We start from the raw sequence: 24,467 nt of genomic DNA on the forward strand, positions 1-24,467 counted from the left end.
TGCGCTGAACTGAGCCCACCCTTTAATCCTGAGGTTCATCTGCCGGGGCCAAGCAAGCTTGGACAGTGGCAGTGAGGTCCCCAGGACATAGGTTTGTTTTAGAGTGACCTTCTCTTAGATGGATTGCCTTACAAGGCTAACGAGCTCCATCTGCCCGGGGGTTACTCTTTTGAAAATGTTACAACTTCTGTAGATATCAAGAATAGTGACTTATTAGATTGAATTTTTAAAAAAAAAATTTTTGGGAGGGGAGGGATTTGAATTTTAGGGTAGGTTAATGACTTAGTACAAACATAGTAAACACTTGAAAATCTGAGGTTACTTTTAGTACATGCCATTCTTTGATTTTTCAGTTGGAAAGACTGCAATATTCTAGGAATTGTATCTTTGTCACTTGTTCCAATTAGTTGTAAAAGTCTCAGTTGTTGATCTGCTTGATCATTGTTGTTGTTTTCACAGAAATAGTGCCCTGAATCCTTTTAACCTGCCTTAAGATCTCCTTCTGAAGGCTTATTTCTCAAGATAATATTCAAGTTGACTTTCATTTTTCCCTTGGGCAAGTCTGTGATGGTGCCAAGTGACTGCTGATCAGATTATTCAGTTTTCCTTGCCTCAGTCTGCTTCTAAGGAGAGTAGTGACTCTTCCAAAATAACATACACAGCCAGTACAGATCCTTCTAAAATTAATAAACAGTACAAAGTGCAAGGAAATTATATTAAAGATAATTATTTTCAGAGAATATATTCATTAACTACCTGCAGAAACAGAGCTTGAGCATAAATCTTTCAGTATAACCACTTCTTTTTTTCTCCATTTTTCTTGTTTGTTTTGTTTGGGTTTTTTCTCTATTTCAAACTGAAAATATAAAGCTCTAGTTTATTTAAACCTAACAAATACTGTGAAAAATGAAAATTGTAATCCCTATTATCTTAATAGAAGCATATATTACATTTATAACCATAAATGACTTAGTTAATATTACATATTAATTACCTTGAGTAAAACTAGGCTCCATTGTCAACTAGGAACCTGACCGTGACTTTATCCTGTATCTAAAAATAAAATAAAAATATACTGTTATTACCCCTATCTTTTTTCATGAGAAAATCAGCTATTTCTTATGTTGGAAAAGCTCTTGATGAATTTTGTGTATGATACTTTTTTTACTATCCATGCATCCTGGATAGTAAATCAGTATGTAGGCTGGATACACAGAATCCTCTAAAAGCAGACAAAATTCAAACTTTCTCTAGCACACCAGCTTCTGATATTTTCCAGCAATTATTTCTGCATCTCACGATTGCATCTCTGGCAGTGAATCCTCAATATATATTTATTCTTCACTGGCTGCAGATTGCTCAGGCTTCACACAAAAGATCCAATCTTAAAGTACTTTTAGATGAAGTTCTTTTGACTGTGAGTAGTATAGAGTGACTGACTCATTTCAGATGTGGTCCCATAGAGAAAACATGGCATATCTACTGCATGGGAAGTGGAATCTAAAAAAGAAAACCTGGGAATTGAGGTCAACTTGAGAGTTTTTTAAAAAAGAGAAAATTCTGTGATTAAATGCTAGCCAACAAATCTTTGGGTTTAATGTGTTATGCTTGAATTCTGAAATTAATATTTTTAATCTATCTTTGCATCACTGATTTTTATTTTTTTTTAATATTTTAGTTTTTGGTGGCAGTATGTTGCCATGGTTAGAACAGAAGCAGTATACAACAATGCCTTTGTGATGGCTGAGATGAGGTGATTTCTTCCTCTGAGCTTTACAGCTTTCTGAGCAAACCATTTTAAAGCAGCAAGACTAGATATAACAAATGTGTTATTTAGACAGGTTTTGCTACATTTTATCAGACTACCCCAAGGGACTTTGGCTTTACTATTCTTATATTCCCTTACTTTCAGGGCTGTCATGTAATATAATGGTATTTAACAAATTGCATTTGGAACCTGATTCCACTCAAGGTCACTAAGATTACAAACCCTGTAATCTATGATCTGTAGTCAACCTGCAGTTATTACCGCTCTCCTTTAGCATTGCAGTATAAAAAGAAGGACTTCTGAGAATTTTCTGATGAAAAAAAAACCCCACATCTTATTCATTAAACTGGGAAATGCAATATCAGTTACTGTATTCTGGTCCTGGTCTGAGGAAGGGAGCTTTGCTGTTGTCCTCTCTAAATATAGTACCAAGTAATTTAGGAAGCGAATGTAATGTCAGATGATGTCTTGCATTTATTTCCAGCATATCTTTTGAACAGATGGATTTTACTGGAGAACATTACATGATTCCGAAGTCAATATAGAAACCCAGATGTTTTTAATCTAATTGTAAGCCTTGAACAGAGACACCCAAATTAATAGCACAGTTGCCTAGACTCCCTCTACAGTCAAGGGAGAACAATGGAGGAAACTGATACAGCTTACCTCTGGTCTACATCACTATGTCAAGGTCCTGTCTTTCCACTGGTCATCTATAGAGCTTAGCATGATTTTCACTTTAGGCTATTGAGTTAGGTCAGAGAATCCAAGCTTGCTGAATTTCTTATGGGATTTCAAGAGTATGTGGAGAGAGGGTCTAATAAACAGAGAATTCAATCAGTCTTCATTTAACCTCAAGTCTTATACATAAATGTTTTCTCAAACTCAATTTTATAATTTAAATAAACTAACAGTAATTACTGCTCTCTCACATTTGTGTTTTGGACATCAGATCACTTCAGCACAAAGTATTAATTGCCAGGTTAAATCAATCTTTTTCTGATATATCACTCCAGGACTTTTATTATCTTAATTTGGGACTATTAAAACCTCTAAGGTAATTGATTTATTATCCCTCCTGCATGCAAGTGCCTCTTTTTTTAGGCCAGAGAGATGTTTAGATAGGTAGTCTCTCTAAAAAATGCAAGATCACAGCATGTATTCCAAATACAGAGAAATTGCTTGAAATTGTTCTCTGCTGATGGCCATGGAACTTTTCCTACGTAAAGACAAGTATCCTCGAATGAGGAAAAAATGCAATACTATAAGGAAAGGACAGTAGTACTAAAAATCTTTGAATCTCCTACTTCATCCACCCAAAGAGCTCTGAATAAGGGCCTGCATATGATTCCTTTTGTGGGTATTTGTCCATATGCTTCAGTAGACAATGAATCATACCAACAAGGTTAAATCCAGTGTCCATTGAAACAAATGCAATTATATCCCTTAAATCTAATAAACTCTGTGTTAGGCTTGTAAATTTTACAGTAGTCTGCACTATATTCTAATAGCTGTCTGAGTCTAATTCCTATGAGGCAATTGACTGCTCACTACTCATATTTTGTCTTACACAAATGAACAGGAGATTCAGAAATTTCAGAAAGAGAAGGGGTTCCTCCTTGTTTGCATAAGGCTTTGTTCTGTTTGATAAACAAGTTAGTTCTCTAAACAAGTCCCTCAGGTCAGTAGCACTTTTTAATGCTGAAAAGAATTTTTTTAGTAGCATTCACATTTTTGTAATAGAAATATAAATATTTGAGCTTTGGGATTTTTTTCCCCTTGGAAAACTTAGAATTCCTCTTAATATTTTCCTTCTTTTTTTCCCCTATGAGTAGGAGCATGCTTACATAGCAATTCAGTAAGTACCATGAAAAACAGTGCCTGTGTAATAGTGACATTCATAAATCTATGTATTTGCGGCAAGATCTTTTGTTTTTCAGATAAATCATGAAAAGCTGTGGGATTGTTACATTATGCCTATTGGAAGTAATAGTCCTCATCAAAAGCAAAATGTAGTGCAATATTAGACTGTCATCTACTTATATCAGATCAATAATACTGTTAAGACTTGTTGCTCACGCTGCTCTATAAATTAATATTTGAAACCTGCAAGATTCAAGAGTTGAAGTTTAACATACATATATTTTACAATCTTCCATAAATCTGTCATTGTTTTCTCTTTTTATTTTTAATCTCTCATTTTACAGAAGAAATTAAATAAATCTTAGGGTCAGATTCAGATGTCCTTATACATGAAGAATAGCACAGTTTTACAGGAATAGTTCTTTCGAATTTATGGCAACTAGCTTTCAAGTTACTAATCAGTTTGAGGAAAGGTTCCAGACTCCAGTCAATGTTTAAATTACACATGAAAATAAGACATTAAGAAATTCGCAGCTCATTGTGGCTTTTTATATACAACATGTATCGTTACTTAAAAAAACACATATATATACGTATTTATATATGTAAAATTGACTCTGGGTGGCTTTGTAGCTTTACTTTCTCTAGGAAACCCAATGGCAAGAACTAGTCACTTAAAAAGCCTTAAACACTATTATCACAATCAAGAAATTACAAAAAAATTTCCAGGCTTAACTTCTATCACTGACCTGAGTTTGTTTAATAAAGACACTCTTATTTTTATTTTGGCATTTAATATTAATTTTATTTATTGTCATCTAACTGACTTTCCGTAGAATAGCAAAAAAATATTGTTAGCAAAAATAATTTTGATGGTTTTGTTAGCAAGCACATTTTCAAACACTCTTCACTTGTCCTATTTAGGAAAAATAAAGTGCACTTCATATTTATGAATATCTTTTTTAAAGACAGTTTTTATACTACACTTTGAAGGTTGATAAGTTTTAAGAACCTTTCCTGTAATCCTTGCCATACTCTTAAAATAGCAAAACAAAACCTCACACCCAAGCTTTCCCTATGGGTGAGATGTCATGAGAAACATGTTGACTCCTGAGTGATAGAATGTGACACACTCCAAATCCCAAAAGAATTTTACACAAAAATGTCATAGCTCATCATGTTAGTGTCTCTGTCAAACAGAGGAAAATTAAAGCTTCATGAGCAGTTGGTTACCTTTTCTGTTCAATTTATGGCTCTCTTACATTGTAACAGTGGCATTCGATAATGGAGAAGTTGGAGGACACAGAGTAAGTAATTAATGATTTTCTAGTGTTCAGTGAGATGATGTCAACATGTCAGAAACTACAAGGGAAAAGGAAAGAAAATGTACTTGTGATAACAGAAATTTTAACTTTATTTTTTCAGGAGAATAATAAAAATGTCACTATTTATTGCTCAACAGGGCCCATGTATCAAGCATAAATTTATGTGACAGGCTGTCATGTAAACACTGTTTCTAACATGGCTTTAGGATCCAATCACAAGTTATTTATAAGCTATCATTTTTAATTACTTACAAATAGTTCTAATGAACATGGTTCAGAATTTTGATATTTTAAACTCTTCTCAAAAACCTCATTAAGTAAGGATTAATTTTGACATGGTTATAAGTAAGAAATCTCAAACGATAATCATCAAATAGGCTCAACCTTGTTTGTGTAGCAGCAATAAAATTGGATAAAGTAAGATGTAATTTGAATTAATAGAGATTCTGATATCTTTATTAGTAGCTTCATGTCTATAATGCTCAACAAAAGGAACATTTTACACGTGTTTTGTCATTTGTAAATGAGTATGGATAAAGTACTAAGGAATGGTAAGTGGATACTGAACTTTTTTTGATCATCATAGTTTTGAGAAAGATGTTGACTTTAAAAAAAACTGTCTCAATTTCTGTGTATGTATATTTTGAAGTACACTCTGTCTAGCATTTTCATCAGCTCAAGGGCTCGGTTTAGCATTTTCAGAAATGAATATAAGTGATTAAGGAGTGTTGATAGTAATGCCATAGTGCAAGATAGTAAGAACTTTAAATAAACATAGAGTCATAGGAGCTGGGCATGAGTATGTTTTACTTAACAGAACTGGAATGTATCATAGCTTCCACATTTGAAAACCAAAAAGCATTGAACTTCTTTTAATCACTAAAGCTAATATCTGAGGCCCACTGAAACATTCTAAGATTAAACCTTTTATTATTTTCCTTTTCTGTTATGTTTTCTGAACAGTTATAGCATATAAAATACATATTTGACAAATTTCATGTATATTTTACCTCTATTTTGAGGAGAATCTCAAATTCTCTTTAAAATGCCTTACTCTTTATGATTTAAAAGATGACCATAACAATTTGGGGTTTTTTTGCAATCAGACAGGTGACATGGCTTTCTAGATGAAGTTTGAAAAAATAACAAGGGAGATAAGGTGTGCCCCATTAATCTCAATTAAAGCCTAATCTAGGGTGGTGTTCTGTGGCCAGAGAATTAATATTTGTTCAGATTTTTTTTTTTTTGGAGAATTCACCTTTTGGCTGAATTTGGAAATTAATCTCTCTTGAAAATTTTTTCTGTGTCCCTTGTTGTCCACATTCTGCTTGTGATTATGCTTTGCTCTCGAGCCTCCCTCATAAAAACTGTTCGGTGATTTACAGTGGATTCTCTTCCCATTGTGTAATGGAGTTAGGCAGCAGAGAGTCTGGAAACTGGAGCTGGGTCCTACTTTGCCCAGCAATGGAGGAAGGTTAGTAGTTTCTTATGCCTGGGGAATGCTAGCAGGCAGCAACTAGGATGTCTTGCAGATGAATAATTGAGGCCAGCTGGCACGCAGGTGGGAAGGCTAACAAACCTGCCAGAATGGCACCACAGGAGAGGTCACTTAGGAGTCGTAGCCAGACTTAAGAGGGAGGAAAGTCTCAGGATTCTATCCAGATAAAATCTGCATATAAAAAGTATCTTACGCAAATGCGTACTAAAGGGCTTTAGTTTAGCTCTGAATAAATTTCAGCTGAGATCTTGCAGACAGTATGAGAAAGATGATGTAAAGTAGTATTCTGAGATCGAAGAGAGAGCTGCTTTGCTGCAGAACATAGCAGGTGCTGCATTGGGCTCTGCTGTTGCCATGGATGCTCAAGGTTAGTCTTGCTCAGTATAAATTTCAAGCTCTTGCCCTCTTATTTAATATGTTAGTACTAACTGGGAATGTTTTCTAGTTGCAGCTAATGCTCACTGAATTTGTATCATTACTGATATTTGGGGAGGAAGTCTTCTAATTTCAGGATGCTGGTTGTTCAAGTAAATCTAAACTCTCATAAAAAGTCTCTAAGTAGTATCTACATGTTCCTTTTCTTTTTTTTTTTTTTTTTTTTTGCTTATTCCAATTCTCCTGAGAATCGGGGCCTGCATTTCTTCATATTTCGTAAGAACCACGCTTTATCATTAGCTTCTAACTTCCATCTTCTTACTTGCTGAGTTTAGAGAATCATGATTTTGACCAATGATATATATTTCACTCATGCTTAAAATCACATCCTCAAGTCTACAAACACAGTGTGGCAGCCTCCAGTTTAAGACTGATTAGCAATTCAAATGGGCTAATAGTGCTACCACCAGACTTCTGAGGCCAAGGCAGGTTCAGATTCACCTCTGTCTGTGTGTGACTCCAGACAGCATGAAAACTTAGGTTACTGTGAGAAATTTGGAATAAAGCATGGAAGCCTTTCTTTGTAGATTTGGGGGTTTGTCTCTTCAAGAATAATGTGCATTAGATTCATTGAACATGAAAATACACAAAATATTTTGGAAACAAGAATGGAGAGTTCTTATCAGGCTCAAACTGGGTTGCTTAAGCTGTGCAGTCATGGGAAAGCAAAGATGCTATGGAGAGGCTGCCAAACATCCATTGCAAAACAATTGCATCTTTCCATTGCCTTTACCTATAGCTGATGGAAATTTAGTACTCTAGCAAGCTAGAACATGAACTATCTCATTAAAATATAGAGCACTTTTTTCATCTGCTTTGAGAACTAAGATCCCGACGAAGAAAAAACAGCTCAGTAAATATACAGAAATATATTTTCTCCAGAGTAGACTGATGAAAATGTATCAGACTTTGCTGTCTGCACATTTCACTACTGCTGTCTCCTCGCTAATTTCAGAGACAGTACTTGAATCTTCAGGCATTGTAGCAATGGTAATGCATACACAGTCTGCTGCTGACAAAAATGTGATTTTTTGTCACCCAAAACACTGGGGTACAAAATAAGGATTGGATTTGCAGCATATTTTGAATGCAAGTGTGTTATAAAAGTAAGCACTGAAAAGGAATTTTAATCACATTGATTTTCTTACTGGAAGTGACAGAGCTCCATGTAATGAATTAGTGTTAGTGGTGTTAAGTTTTAACATTTATAACTTTCAGATCCTAAATGTGCTAATTCTTTTTCTGTACCGACGACCTGGCAGTTCTGTGTGGTTATATCTTGCTAAAATAGCTTAATAGCTACATATAATCTGAAAGATTGAGTTAATAAGAAAGAGTTAATAAATCTAGATCATCAGCTCACTGGAAATTTATTTATTTTATTTTACTTTATTTTAATAATGTGCTGAAGTGTATTACTTGAATATTTAAAGTTCAGTACATGCTTTGATGAACTATGCCTTGATTATGACTATGAGAGAATATGTTATTAAATATGCAGGCAGCTGAATTCATTAGTCTTCACTACTTTCTTGCTTATCATGTATGGCTTTGGAGCAAATTTTAATTTTTCCTTGAGATAAATGTAGATCTTGATGGTAAAGTAGTGGATTAAATTGTGTCTACTGGGTTTGTGTGGCCAGGTTCTGCTGGGGGGAGGGTGGGACAGTACAGGGGCGCTTCTGTGAGAAGCTGTTTGAGGATGGCTAGAGCTCTTCTAAAAAGGTAAATTTCATCAAGATAGCTATCCTATATGTCCAATAGAGCCAATGCCAGTCAGCTCCAAAATGGACTTGTCTCACACTGGAAAAGTTTGTGGAGGATTGTCTCCCATGGGAGGGACCTCACACTGGAGCTGGGGAAGAGTGTGAGTAGTTCTCCTCCTGAGGAGGAAGGAGCAGCAGAGACAATGTGTGATGAACTGACCGGAGCCCACATTCCTGGTCCCCCTGCACTGGTGTGAGGGGAGGAGGGAGAGAATTTGTGAGTGATGTTGAGCCCAGGAAGAAGGGAGGGGTGGGGGAAAGGTGCTTTTAAGATTTGGTTTTATTTCTCAATACCCTTTCCTGATTTTATAGGAAATAAGTCAGTTTCCCCAGGCTGAGACTGTTTTGCCTATGATGGTAACTGGTGAGCAATCTCTCCCTGTCCTTGTTTTGACCCACGAGCCTCTCGTTCTATTTTCTCCCCCCTGTCCAGCTAAGGAGGGGACTGATAGAGAGGCTTTGGAGGGCACCTGGCCTCCAGCCACAACTGGTTACTGTATTTGGCTAAAGATGAAGGTAACTTTTTTTATTTTGAAAGGGTGCAGCCTGTGACTCAGTTATTTGGTTTATAGTATCCTGCATTGTTCTGTAAGGATGCATCAAAGAAGGCTAGAGACCAAGGGAAAAACAGAAAAAAATAATTTGGTGAGTGTGTGCCGAGAAGAATACCAAACGTCCCAAAGAGAGGCATGGGAGAACTCTAGTTGTCTGCAAAACTGTTTTTCCTATGTCCTAGTGAATCTTAGTCAAATTTTGTGTTCCTTTGGAAGGTGTAGCACAGGACTTTGAAGAAGCCTGTGCCCTTCTGAATGAGGAAGAACAGTGGCCAGTAGAGGTTTCCTGGAATATCTCAAATGGCAGAAGGTAGTGCTTCTCTTTAAGCCAATTGACTGGACCTCTAAGACAAGGATCAGGGAGCTCATATATAGGCTCCTGCCATTCTTCCTTGTTTTTCTGATGTCCCCATAACTAAAGGGAGCTGACTGCCTGTCCCCTGCCCCTCCTCTCAATCAGTCTGCTGGGGCTGTTGGTGCACAGGACAGGCCTGGGGACTTGATCTGTCCTATCACTGCTCTATAAAACTGCCTTCTCCATAAACACTGTTGTTCCCTTACTGAGGGAGTTTTCTGTGGAGAATTAGTCATTTCACATGTGATATATACAATCCTTTTAGATTCAGAATTGAGTGAAGAAGTTGCAATAGGATTTGCTTAAGGATATATCTTGATAAGGATATATATCTTGTTATACTTCCGATTTATTTTTGTGAAACCTGTTTTCCTCTGCAAAACCTGTTATGCCATTATCTTAAGCTAATCAAGAGTGAACTAAAGAAGAAAAAAGTGAATGTGAAGAGGATTAGTTATGTAGGATATGGAAATGATATTCATAAGTATATAGTGTCAATTATTTAATCATAATTTCTGTTATGAAGTGAAAGGGTAGCTATATGATTTGAATTATACCAAGAAGCCTTGTATTTTGACAAATGTCACAGTATTGTATAAAAACAGAATGCTAAATAATTGTAAGGTTGACTAAGAAATATATTAATGGTTTTGAGAGGGTTTTTTTCCAAGTAAAGGCTGGCTTTTGTACATTTAATCTGCTTATTCATAATTTTAACAAAAATACAGAATAAATAAGATAAAAACAAGAGAGAAAGTATATAATATTCTTAATTTCATAACTATTATTATAGCTAAATGGGGGAGGAAAATATTTTTATATATTAGAAGTATTTATGTGGGGTTTTTTTCCAGTAAATCAGTTTAGGGAGATTACATATACAGAATTATCTTGATGAAATTTACCATTTTAGATGAGCTCTAGCCATCCTCACACAAGGAGCTCTATTAAAAAATCTTTTATAATTTTAATAACATATCATGCAGCTATTTAATGACATTTTGATATCCCAACTGCTCATTGAATATTTACTCCCCATTGCTTTTCACAGCTTATATTGCCAACAGCATGTTTTCTGTAAGTCAAACTGTTTCTGTATGCCATTTTAGAAGAAAATATAGGCAAGCCTCACAGTAGGATTTTTTAAAAATATTTGGTTAAGTGGAATACTCTATTGAGCAGTCGTCTTTTTAAGGTAAGAGGAAATCAAATTGCAACAACTTCATTTGTATCAGAATAAAACTAAAACTGAAAGATGTGATAAAACCTGTAGAAACAGTGAGCAGGCTGACGGATCTGTTTGCTTAACATACAAGCTACTGTCACTGAAAATCTCTGAAGAGTTCTCCTAACTTTAGAAAAGGCTTGCTTTGCCCAGTAACAGTTGTACTGTTATAAGCTCTTGTACCATTTTGTTTTAATTAAGAGGTAATTTCTCACCTATTCCCTTGAATTAACTTTTCTTGCTACTTCTGGCATTCTTTATTTTGTCTTTTTTTTCTTTCTTCCCTCAGCATTTGATAATTACTGTAACATGCCCTTGACTGACTACCAGGAAAATTTAAGATAATGGACTTTCCCATATGTCTGGGATTTGCTGCTCCCAATGCTCTCCCATCACAGTTCTCACTGATGGAGTCTCTCAGACTGGAGCTGCTCCTAATAGACAGATAAGGCACCCACAAAATAAGGTGTTCTTCATGATATCGTGTAGTGTTGGTATTTCTCTAAGTTCATAAATAGCCCTGATTTTTGACCCATGAGATCAGGTACTTTCCTGAGCTTTTAGAAAGTGTATGAAGAATATAAATTAAATGAAAGAGATAACTAGCATGAGGCTTTTATTCATGCCACTTTTCTTGAAGAAGAATTTGAGTGTATCCAGAAATTGAAGCCTATTGTTTCCTTCTACAGTAGGACTCCTTTCTTTCTTTAGTTATCTTGAATGAGTTTGAAATGTCATTCTCCCAGCTTCCATGCATATGATCCCTGAAACACTTGTGGAATTCCACAGAAACTGGGTGGAATTTCACCTGTCAGCTTGTTTGCTCAGCTTTGCAAGACTAACCACTCATCATTAAGGGTTGCTTTATCCGTGAGTGTGGTGGAAGCAGAGCAGAAACACACCAGGGCTCTCCCGCGTATTGCACAGAGCATCACAGTGAATCTCCCTGGCCAGAGCACTGCTGGGATTTAGAAGTCTGGCTCTCCTGGAAGCTCAGAGAACTGCAGAGAAGGGACAACAGACTAGAAGGCATGATTGCCTCTGCTTGAGCACCAGCCTGTGGGGATGAGTTGGATCTATGGAGGACCAATGTAGTGGGAGGAGGAGTTGAGACCCTGGGTAGTTTGTGAGGTTTTGGAGCCACTTGGTCACTCCTTCCCCCATATGTATCACAGTGTACCTCTGCATCTGCAAAAGCTTTAAACTGAAACTAAATTAATGACACACAACAGTACCAAACTGGAAATCAACTGAATTTGTAATGTATAGTAGTTCTGTGTAGTGCCCTAATTGTTCAGTCAAGAAAGACAATGCACATAATCAATATCAGTGTAGTAAGCTGAAAAATGTCACTAAGTCTGACATTCTTCCGACTGTTGTCACTGATACAATATGTTGTTGAATAGGAATTTGTATTGAAGGCTTTTATGTAGTCCTGAATAATTAATATGCATAGATTCTGAAATTAGCTAATATTTTCTAGGTGAAGATAATAAATGTGATTTAATAATTATTTCCTGCCACTTGATTTATTAATTCTTAAAATATTGAATTGCAAATATATAACAGCTTTTTATGTGGGGCTCCTTCATGAGAGCTGTTAGTACATTTCGGTTTTCTGTTGAGTTATGTGACTTAGTGACAGTCCTATTTAGTCTGGGAACTTTGTGCATCACCCAGTGAAATATTAAAAAGCTTTTAACTTTTAAATTATATTTATGTATATGTAGCATGCGAAGCACATCATACTGTGCACTAAGCAAATTCTTTCACCATTTTTATTACTAGAAATCTAAAATAAATAAGAGATTGGTTTGTAAATCCTTTGGAAGACCTATTTAGCGTAATGGTTCTTTTAATCATAAGCAAGAAAGAATATTTACTAAGATTGCTATACTTACTGAAGAAAAAAGAATAGTAGTGCAATGTAATATGCTAATCTCTATTTTAAAAAAGTATCTTTAGAAAAAACAGAAAAAATCTGGGAAGTATTGAAGAAGTTAATTAACTATAGTGTCCTTTTCAGTAATATATCCATGACAATTCCAAGAAAATACATTGAGATAGAATTCAGCTCGTGAAATTCTTGTACCAAGACTGTTACTGTTTAATTTAGTCAATGGCATTGACAGCTGATTTCTTCAAGAGTTGAATAAAAGATACACTATTTTATACTGAATTCATTTAAATCTGCACTACTCTTATGAATTTAAATTATGGTTCAACATTAACTAGTCTTTGCATATCTAACTGTAGAAAAATCTCATATGTGAAATTTTCAGTGCCTTTCTATTTTCAGTGCCTTTTTTCCTACCTTTTCCACTTTTGCAACTTTAGGCTTAACATAAGCATGTAGACATGATAGAAGAATGCAAATGCAACTCAATTATTTTGGTATTTAGTACATTTTCTTTCAGTTCAATCAATAACCTGAGTTTTTATTACGATGCAGTGACTCCTCACCTCTTCTGATATGAATAGCTTAAATTGCAAAACCGTATTGGATTGGAGCAGTCACATTTGTTATACTAATTTCAGACAGCTACTCTGTGCTAACATGGAAATTATATTCGTTCTGGGAATCAACCATTGAATTTGAAATATATTTCTTTCTTTTACATGTTATTTTGTGATTGTCTGCACATATATGTGAAATTTGCATCGTATATGAGTGTATATTTTCACTGTTTAAAACTTTTTTAAAAATAAAATAATTGTCATTTACATGTGTTCAGATTTTTAAAAAATATTTTCTATCTAAATAAGCTCTTCTAAATTTGTTAACTAACAAGAGCCTTTATTGATTATATACTAGCACTGTGAAAGAAAGCACATATGGGATGTTTTATCTGGAGCTGGAGCTGCTGCTTCAACTATCAAACTAATGGAACTATAATAGAACACTTAGTAAGAAAATTAATGGGCTGCATTCTTTTCTTTGTCACTAGACCTGTATGGCTCCATTAGGTCTGATTTGTTCAGTTAGAAGAAGAAAGAACAATGAATATGCCAGCACTTCGCTATGTATTATCACTCTTCGTGTATTCGTGAGCTAGTTGGCACCTTGTTATGTCAACCTTCAGTGAGATGATATATTAACATGTGTTGTGGTATGGTCTTATTTACAAAATAATCTATTGATTCTCATATTTGTGTTATTCTTAGATTGATAAAAGAAGGAGGTGGAGGATATTTGTTTCTTCTGCCATTGTTCATTATCCCAGATACTTCTACCAGAGATATTGGTTTCTCTGGGATTTTATTGTAATCCACAGGATTTTATTTTTATTGAGCTCTTTTCCTGCTACTGCACTTGACAGTACTTGTTTCAAAATTCAACCATGTACAAAAAATGAAATGTAATAGCAATTGTGTTTACTTTCTATTAAAGTATGGATTTTTTTAAGAGACTAATTTACTGAGACAATTCTCTGTGAGACGGTTTTACAGCTACAATCTAATATCAAAACCCAGTGCCACAACCTTTCTTAAAGACAAGCAATCTAATTTGACACAAATAACTATCCCATGCTATATATTTTTGTTAGAGTCATAGCTGAAACACTGCATAGTTACCTAAGTGTTTCTATCTTGAGGACTTCTTTGAGGTTTTGGGGGCTGAAATATTCTAGAACTGGTTCTCACCTTTCTCATTAACCTGATCCCTTTACAGAGTTTTCAACATCCATGCAAATTTGTCATTCCAGTTCTGTCAGGATATCAGTATAGTCAAACTGCAGCTGACTGACTGATGGGAGCTAGGTGGCAGTGCGGTCAATAAAGCTAAGATGATCCAAGCTTTTGGGGGCAAGAAACTGGAATTCTTTATTGGACTTACAGGTTCATATTTAAAGAATTTAGGATCTACATATTCAACAGGGGGTTGTAACTATTACAATTTGTCACAAATAGGGGGTTTCAGGGGATGACATAAGGGAAAAACCCAGGTTAATAAATTTGGGGTCTTTCACATACATCATAGGGGAAACCCCATTTTATACTGGGGGAATTTGGGTTTACAGAATGCAAGGATCCAGGGAACACAAAGGGAGAGATAAGGTACAATACATCTTCTGCACAGGTTTGATGAGATCAGGGCATGGTTTCTCCGGGCTTGGGCAGGACAGTCCAAACCTGTGACATCAATGGATCCTTGTCTGGACTCTAGATGGAGGTTTTTCCGCAGTATCCATTAGCCCAAGGCTTTTGTTTAAACCTAGCAGTTTTCTTTTTCTCATTTCCAAATTTTGGAATCCAATATAGCAGGGCTATGAACTACTAGATTTGGAAAATTTCGTTAAAGCTCTGTGCTTGCTCAAATGGTGCCATCTCTAAATCTCCTGGGATTTCTCCATATTAGGGAATTTTTCACCTAATATGTATTGGCACATTTCAGAACCTCTGTGGGGAGTAACAACTACCCAAGCCAGCACAATGTGGTCTGAATAGACCTCTAATGCTACAGAATTACTCTCGCCCATCCCCGATGACCTTGTGTTACGAAACAGAAAATTTGAGAAGAAAATTTTGAATACAGCTGATGTTCCATAGTGCTTACCATGTAAAAGGCTATATATAGGCTTCTTTACTAAGCTCAGTACAGGTAATTAGAATGTATTCCTTCAGAGGATAGGAAGTATATTTTTGAAACACCGTATTTTTATGTATTGTTTTGTCTCTTTTTGATTTGAGAAAATTTTATTTTTTTGTGTTTCTATGTTTATTATTGGACACAGCATTTGGCCTGTGCAATATTCCTAGAATAGAACTCAGCTTAAAATACTAAAGCAAAAGTTTCTCTACAAAACCAGAGGCTGATATATGCCTTTTAAATTGTAATTTTCTGTCTGTTGATGAAATTTCTCAAGTACACAGATACTACTATTACTGTAGCACTTGTAGTTTAGTTCTGTTTCTAGTTTGGTAGCTGTTATTTGTTCTCTTTCAGTGGTATTGTAGGGGATTTGCACAATTTAAATATTTATTAATGAGACCGGAAGATGGGGGTATTGAAAGGAATATTGACATTTTTCTAGGCTTAAATATGATGAAACAAGATAATTTGTCAGATAGTATTTCTTTGTCTTCAGAAGTAGATTCATATTCAAGTACTTATTCTAGTACACCTTCAGAGAGGATTTTCATGTTGATCCAAAGACCAAATAGAGGTCTTTGCCAACCTAAGTAGTCTTTGATTCTATGATTCTATAGTTATTACTTTCAATTAGCAAACTGACCAGTTAGGAAGTCTAACTTTAGAAAAAGTTTTAGAGGCTTGGGTTTTTTGGTTCTTCATTGCTGTTTCTCAGATTATATTAAGTGGTGCTGTTCTTCCTTGTTGCAGTGTTGGTACAGAATTTGAAATCTTGACTGTTTGAACTAGAGTGAAATCAAGAAGGTTTAAAGAAAAAAGAAGTGAGGAGAAATCTGTGGGGAATTCTGTGAACTCACAACTAGGAGCTGCAGTGCTTGAATTTCGAATTTTGGGTAGACTTTACATGCTTGGGGAAAGCTGAATATCCTTGTTAGGGTCATATCCTTATCTAGACTTTTTCTTTTCTTGAGATCCAAACTGAACACCTGTATTTCCATAGAAATTTTGATGTGCTCCACTGCATGCTCCATATATACAGGATTCTTATCCAGTCTGAATGCTGCTTTTCCCATTGTGGAAAAGCAGTACCTGTACTTTGGTACCAGGGGAAGTAAAAGTACTGTAAGTCTTTAATAAAGCTGCATTTATCCCAATCTGTTAGGACAGAATGAGCAAGATTGTTGTAAATACCACTGCAGATAGCACTATCAATCTTAGACTTATCTTTTCCTATGCAGTGCCAAAACTAATCAGTCTCCATAGAACTAACATACTGAGAACAACAGACTCTGAGGAAATATGCTTTTATCACAATAACAGTTTAAAAAAGTATTATTAATTCAAAACTTATTTTGTAGATAAAATTGCTGTGTTAACAGAATGACTTCTCAGTTATTCAATTTAATATTCAAAGGTTATTTAAAAAAAACCAAACAAACCTAAAAGGCTTAGGAACAATAATATAGATTCAATTCAATATATTGCCTTGTTGCCACAGCAAGAATAACAAATAGATCATAATGTAGAAGTAAACCCCAACTATTTAGATTGCTGGCATCTCCTACTCACGTCTGTAAATGAAATATCTTCCTCAAAGGATTTGTGCCTGTAAAATACTGATTTTTCTTATAGTTAAGACAGTGTTTCAAGGGGGTAAACTTATTTTTTTACTTAAAGGAAGCAAATAATGTCTGTAAGGGAAGTGATTAATTAATAGATTATTTCAGTACTTCACTGTTACAACAGAAAGTGTAGCCTCTCAGTTCATCCTTTGTTTATATCTAACCTTGATTAGGGTAAACCTGTTAACAAGGGCGGGTTATTCTCTGCACACAATTCTGTTCTTCCTCAGTGAAATTCATGGCTGGTATGGTAAGTAAAGAATAATAATAAGCAATGGAAAAAGGTTATTAAGGTTGTTTGCAGAATTCAAACATAAAGGTGCTTTTAAAGGGAACCTATAAGTTACTATAAAAGAAGTCCTATAGAATCAGTGTAATTTGTTATTTAGTAAAGGCTTCCATCACCCAAAAATATCTGTTTTTCCTTTTTAACTCTAGTCATGTTGTCCTGTAAATCAGGTGTTACAGGAAGGAGATTTCTTTATTAGTTTCAGGGGAGATGATGGTCAATAGTAGTAATCCTCTGGGCAAAATTATTCCCAGCCTGAGCTTAAAACAAGTTTTGATTCATTTATTATATTCTCAGTCTGCTTGCAGACCTCCTGCTGACATCAGTAACAAGCAATGTACCGAGAAAAACACAGATCTTTGAAAATGAGATGTTATTTGTGTTTGAAAAGAGTATTTTAACATTTTTCTCTGTACTAATGCTCTCATATTTTACATGCAGCAGTGGGATTTGCTGTGGTTTTATATTTTGGCACCAGCCTGTAATGTGTGTGCTATCGTGCTGTATATTCAAGAAAAAACATGGTAATATTACATTTGCAGCCTACTTTTTGGGCTAATTAAGATAAAAGGTGTTGTGAATTTCATAAATATTAACCAAACTACACAGAAGTATGTCAGGATATAAAAAAAATATTGCTCAATCCTATTGAAAAAGCATTGTCACTTAGCAGCCTGTCCTTTGCTTAAATGTAGGAAAAAAAACTGCAATGAATCTGGGAAACAAGTGGTCCCTGCAAGGGGTCAAACAAGAGAAATACAATCCTAGACTGCAATTTCCATGATCTACTTCAGATTCTTTTAGATATCATGGTTTATTAAGTTACCAAATTATATTCAAGTAATTCAGCACCTGCTTCATCAAGCTACAGAATATGGAATTAGATATATACCACTTCAGCTTCACTGATTTGATTATGTAGTAGAGAGAAACTGGTGAATATACATTAATCCTATGAAATTAAATCAAGAAAATTAGCTGAAGATATTCCTAGGAGACCATTTGGTATCTATTTGCATAAAATGCTGAGTTACCTGCTTACTAAAATCACTTTTTTTTTTTTTTAATGAGAAATGGAATGGAAGAGAAGAACTGAGTTTACAGAAAAAGAGCCAATAACAGATCATTAAAACATAAGAATAAAGCAAGTATATATTTTTTCCCCTCTGTGGTTCCTAATATGGAGTATAGAGACTATACTGTTACTTTGTTCTCTTGATCCAGAATAACTAATACCCAAAAGCTTTATGGATTATAGAATGCCTCTACTGTTTCTCTTGAAAATGAAAAAAATTCCTATTTCTTCTTTGTTGAAGACAGTGCATTTCAGCAAGCTGTTTTGAATTCCACAAAATGTTTTATCAAAAAAAAAAAAAAAAGAAATTGTCACTGAAGAAGTTTTCTTTTCCCCTCATTACATTCATGAGAGAGGACTCAGTTCTCTGCTTTACATTTTCCCATTGCTCTAACAATCATCACATGCTTAGTATTTTTCACGTTTTAATTTATTTGCATTATGTAATAATCTCTCTGGTTTATATTTTGGTTGCAGGTTTCTCTTGGACTTCTGCATGCTCGAGCTACTCATATTCTCTGGCCTCCACAACGCTGGCAGAAGTTACAACCAATGCTACCTCCAGAGCGCAAACCGCTGCACAGAGAGCAGGAGTGAGCTAAATGTTCTGACAGGACAACACTGACATAAGTTTAACCAGGAAGAGTTGCAATGGCTATACCACCACCTCTAAGAGCTTTGCCAAGTGTGCTTTGATATTGGGTATCATATCAGCAAATACATGTGACATATTACAATTCTACCTTAAGTGTAAAGTTCTTCAAGGGGGGTTTGTTGGTTTCTTCTGTTGTTTGGTGTATTTTTAAAATCTCAAACATGGTATGTTAATTTGGTTTGAAATAACTGGTTGTAGAAGGTTAACTGAAGGTTAACCAGTTTGAAATAACTGGTTGTTCATTTTTTTCTGATAGCAGTAAAAAGCTTGACTTATGCCTGTGCCTGTGCTTCTCTGGATAAGAAACTATTAAAACCTGCAATAAAATATTTTGATCTTTTACTTCGAGCTTGTTTCTTTTGTAACTGAATAGAACCTTTATTAATATAATTGATTGTATATGAAAAAACAAACCACTCAAAACTTCATATACTTTGTCCTATAATTTCTAATACTGCAGAATCAGTACTTCTGTAGCTGAAAAGTTTTTCAATGCAATTTATGTTTATTATTAAACTGAGTACATGTTGCTTATTTCTAATTTCTTTTTTGGGAGTGTTTTATATAAATATTCCTTGTATAATTTGCTAAAGTTTTTACATATATTGACAAATATATGACAAATTGGAAAATTTGGTGTGCTGACAGCACACCTTCATTGGTACCCCATACTGGTACCAGGCACATGGGCCTCCCACTCCTGATCCACTCCAGCCACTGTCATTCAGATCCTCTCTACACATGCACACAGCCAGGAAGCTCCACACCCAGAAAAGAATACTAGACATGGAGTTTAATGAGGAGACAAGAGACACTGCAATGATTAGGCTCAGGTGTCAAAAGACCAGCACCTTTTATGTGTAATTTACTCCCTTCATACTCTCTATTTTTCCACACTTGACCCTCCCCAAATCACCCCTATTTCACTGACTTTGGTCTCCTAAACATCCCACAAGCATTGCACAATACCGAAATGCTCTTCCCTGCACCCCACAGCAAAACTTGCACCTCTGGGCAATGTCACCAGTCTGTGGGGCAACCCTGACACCCTCCCCACTGATTCCTGGTGTTAGCTGTCCCCTATGGGACTAGTGCAGGGGCTTCAGTGCTCCTTCATGGCTGAGGATGAGACTTTCACAGTCTGATGACTCCTGCAATAGTCACAAAGGAGTTAAATCATGATATTATTTGGCTTCCTGCACCTGCCATTGCTCCTCAGGGCTCCTTTGTCTGTATGGAGAACATACACCTAACCTCATACAGGCTATGAAAGTTTAAACGTCCCAAGAATTCAGCTGTGACATGCCTCAAGAAATATTTATTCATTTATATTTGCATACACATATTTATAAATATTTATGAATTTATATGGTGAATTTATATGAATATATATGATGAAATTATGAAATAGAGAATATGCCTATTAAGTCTGAAGATGGTTGTAATTCTGCCATCATTTTAGAGAATGCTATTAGAGTGCAGTGATCTGAATTCAAGCAGAGAGTCTGGGGGAATAATTACCTGTACACATGCTGGATTAAGTTAATAGAAAATTTAGATGTTACAGTGGATCGTAGTTGAGCATGAATCAATAATATGCTGTTACGAATACATACTTTGTAAAGAGCAGTACAGACTGTAAACGTAGGAAACAATATTCCTTCATTCATGTACTATATGATTTTAGAGAAACTTGAAAAATATGACCTATGAGAAATGCTGGAAGAACTTAAGTTTATCATTTAGTCATCAGAGTCTGAGACACAGTCTTCAAAATCATGAAAGATTGCTCTGAAGTGGAAGAGAATATTGGTTCTTCAAGTCCATCATGTGCAGAAGGAGAACTTACAAACTTACAATGAAACGACTGAACTCTTAGGTTAGATATAGAGAAAGAAATATTTGAATTATAAAAAAAATGAAACATTTGAAATGATTATTTTTTATTGCATGGTTTTACAACTTTATGTCAGGCCTGTTGGAGACAGAAGGATGGATTAACTAGACCTTGCGACCCCACATCAGCTGTTTTCTACATTCTCTGATTAAGTATTCTGTGATTGGTAAGCCTGGTGGTGCCTCTGATGCTGGGCAGGCAGTTACATCAATATCTACTTCCTTTAGACTAACAATTATGATTCTTTAGAGGCAAGCCTAGCAGTATTACAGCAGCCTCATATACCACTATCCTGTAATAAGTATCTAAGGAACCTGTTTCCTGTAAAAGAAGTTATTTTTCTACATATTGTCATCAGATTGATGCACGTGACATTTTACATCATCACATGGGTTAGTGAACAGAAACAGCTTGGTGAAATCATAGACATAACAGATAATTCAGTATCCAGAGCATAAAGAGCAAACCCATATTACCAAAGCAGAGAGGACTAAGAAGTGGCAAAAACACATGAGCAAATATTTAAAGGTATTATTCATTATTGATATATTTGATTTTCAAGCTTCAGATGTGAAACACATAATGAGAAGCCTGTTCTGGAGGTAATGAAATTAGTGGCAAAATTCTCATGGACTCAAGCCATTATGGTTACCTTTCTAAGTCAGGATCTTCCTCTTCAAACCACAGGCCTTCTGGTTTTTGGTCATGGCCTGTATCTGCAATGCAATAGGGAACTGATTTAATGGGAGTTAAATAAAAATGACCAGAAGTAAGGAGTAGTACACTAAGAAATGAAAGGATAACAGGATACTTTAAAACTTGATATATTTTTATCTATGAGGAGTCACATAAAAACCTTTCCTATGGCCCACGAGAAAGAGACTAGAGTGCCAGAATGCACTTGTAGAGCAAGGAGAGATTTTGCAAACTGATCAGTGTTGCAGTCTGAAATTCGGACACCAACAGCAAAGGACCTGCTAGGATTAGACGGGAAACCTTGATCCACAGAGGCTGGGGAAAAAAACCCACCATCTAAAAGACCAGACAAGATCCATTGTCCTGATCTCCCCCAGCAGGATGTAGAGAGATTTTGCATGATGATATCAGATATCCCATTGTTTTCTCCCTCCCTGTAAAGCTGATCACCCTTCCCCGATGTAAACCTGCTTACTGGATAAATCAAATCTTTTTCCCCAAATGTAAATACTGAATCCGAGAAATGTAAATCCCTTTTTTCCCTTATGTCACCCCTGCTACTGGAAATGCTAATAGATTGTGGAAACCCCTGTTTGGAATAACTCTGCCTCCTCATTAGCATGTAAGCCCCTGAGACCCTTAATTACCACTTGTGTGTTCAATAAATCATTCCAGTTTTTGCCTCTATATCTGGGATCGTGTCAGCTTTATTGGACCATTAAAGATCAGGAAGTGGTATTCTTAGAAGACATGAACAACTGTATCTGAAAGAGTGACAGAGCAAAGCTATGTACCTCAGCAATATGTAAGCATCAGAGCCTCACACAGAAAAACAAAATATCAATTGAGAAGGTGGATAGCTGTTGTAAGGAATGAATGATAATCTAATGAATCTAAAGATCCTCAATTACGTGCTCAGGATTTCCTGTGACAAAGAAACACCATAGTAGAATATGTGCTGTTTAATTTCTTCCATCTATTCATCCCTTAAGATGACATACCTAGATGATGTGACGTGAAGACTAGTAATCTGTTATTGCACGCACAAAGCACTAGCTGTTCAGGTCTGAAGCCATTACAAAATAGATAATTTAGTGCCAAATTATCCAAGGAAAAGAAGGTAAAGCCAAGAAAATAGATAGCACTTTATTAAACAGTTTACACTGCCTGGTTCCTCAAGTATTAACACTGATGAAATAACAAACCAGACACTATAGATTGCATCTAAGACATATGAACTCAAAGTACCAGAGTATAGTCAAGTGATAACAGATATGAGCTCTTGCTGTGCAGAACTTCATTTTCACATATCTTTTCCGCTCCTTTAGATTCGTTAACCACACAGATCAGAGAGAGCTCTGAACAAACACTTCCAGCATATTACAAGTAGGACAGCTGTCAGGTGCATTGTTCTGTAGTTGTGTTGCTCAGGAGTCTAGCAGCAGATGAACCTGCATGCTTTTGTGCAGCTTTGGTGATCTTTTGGTATTTTGCTATAATATGAAGTAATTCTCTCTGGAATATTTTACTATCAGTTCTATTATGATCAAGAAAATTATTACTTTCTTCCTCCCCACACCAACATGGTCTGTTATTATCATGGTCTATTTAGCATTTTGTCCAAGGTCATATAAGATACACATGATAGATTTGGAAAAAAAAACCAACAGAATTTCTCAGATCACAGTCTACCTTCTTATTGGCAAGATTGTCTGTAATTTCACTGTCATTCATTGTCTTGCACAGTTAATTCACAAATGTACCATTTGTGATATAAAATACAAAACTACATGAATGAAAAAGATCAGTGAAAATCAAAATTCCAAGTAGAGAGCTTAGCCTTCCAACACTGCATGGTGAGAGGAAAAGCTAAGTATTTTTAGAGCTGAGGTTTCCTGTGGCATTATAGGCTCATAGAAGATGTAATGAGACCATAATAGTGGTAAATACTGTTGAAAACGTCCTTCCATAAATATCAAATCTCACCCAAAGACACTGGATTTGTGTCTAAATAGCATGCAGCAGCCCTTTCTCACCATGCTGTTAAAGCTGTGCTTTGGTGCAGAAATAAATTCAAGTTCTTGAAGAAAGCTAGAGGACAAAGGCTACAAGAAAACCACATGTCAGTAGCTTAGGGGATAGACTGGGAATCCCAGAGGTAGTAGAGCTGAAATCCTCATCACTGCATCTTGTACTCCTTTTCAGTAATTCCTTTGTGTGAATTAAATGCTCAGACTATTAAAGCTGGTACTACAAGTACAAACTTAATTTCATCTAGCCTTTTGCAGTAGTTGTTAATTTTAAAACGTATTGTGTTCTAGCAGTGCCTCTTATGATCCTGAATGCTGTGGTTTTATTTGTTTTTCAGTTCATGAAATAAAAGATAAACCATAAGCTGGTTTATGCAACTGCACCTCAAGAGACTTTTAAGCAGAACATCACACAGAAAATATTGCCAATACTCAAACTGTGTCATATCCAAAGATCTTCTTGACTGAAATTATTAACAGTGTTGTTGGATGAGTGGTTCACCTTTGGAACATTTAGTAGTTAAAAACCCAGAAGCATAGAATATGTAAAAAATGCAGCAGCTGTATCTGAATATCAGGTTATCCTGGTCATACAGGGACAAAAGCTTTAATTTTTAAAAAATATTTAATTTGTGATAACTTGTTGGAACCAAATTAACCCACCATATCATGTACTATCTTCCTCATCCTGCTCACAAATGTCTCAGCATTTTATTTAACATCTAACCTTTTCTCATATCCTTCTATTAAATGTTGAAATTGAATTTTACATCCCTTGGGAGCTAAATGTAACATCCTCATATTTTTTTCTTATACACAT

General features: G+C 35.5%; 1 protein-coding gene across 1 annotated transcript in view; it reads left to right on the forward strand.

Annotated features, from left to right (window-relative positions):
• The window catches only part of IMMP2L (inner mitochondrial membrane peptidase subunit 2), a 421,899-nt gene extending 402,533 nt beyond the window's left edge, over positions 1 to 19,366 (forward strand). Inside the window, exon 6 of the mRNA XM_017817873.1 lies at positions 18,847 to 19,366. Coding sequence (XP_017673362.1) covers positions 18,847 to 18,966 — 120 coding nt within the window. The 3' untranslated portion in view covers positions 18,967 to 19,366. The remainder of the gene's footprint in view (positions 1 to 18,846) is intronic.
• The last annotated feature ends 5,101 nt before the right edge of the window (positions 19,367 to 24,467 follow it).

Source organism: Lepidothrix coronata, unplaced genomic scaffold (genome assembly GCF_001604755.1).
Source record: "Lepidothrix coronata isolate B3197 unplaced genomic scaffold, Lepidothrix_coronata-1.0 Scaffold63, whole genome shotgun sequence".
In the NCBI taxonomy this organism is placed as follows: Eukaryota; Metazoa; Chordata; class Aves; order Passeriformes; family Pipridae; genus Lepidothrix; species Lepidothrix coronata.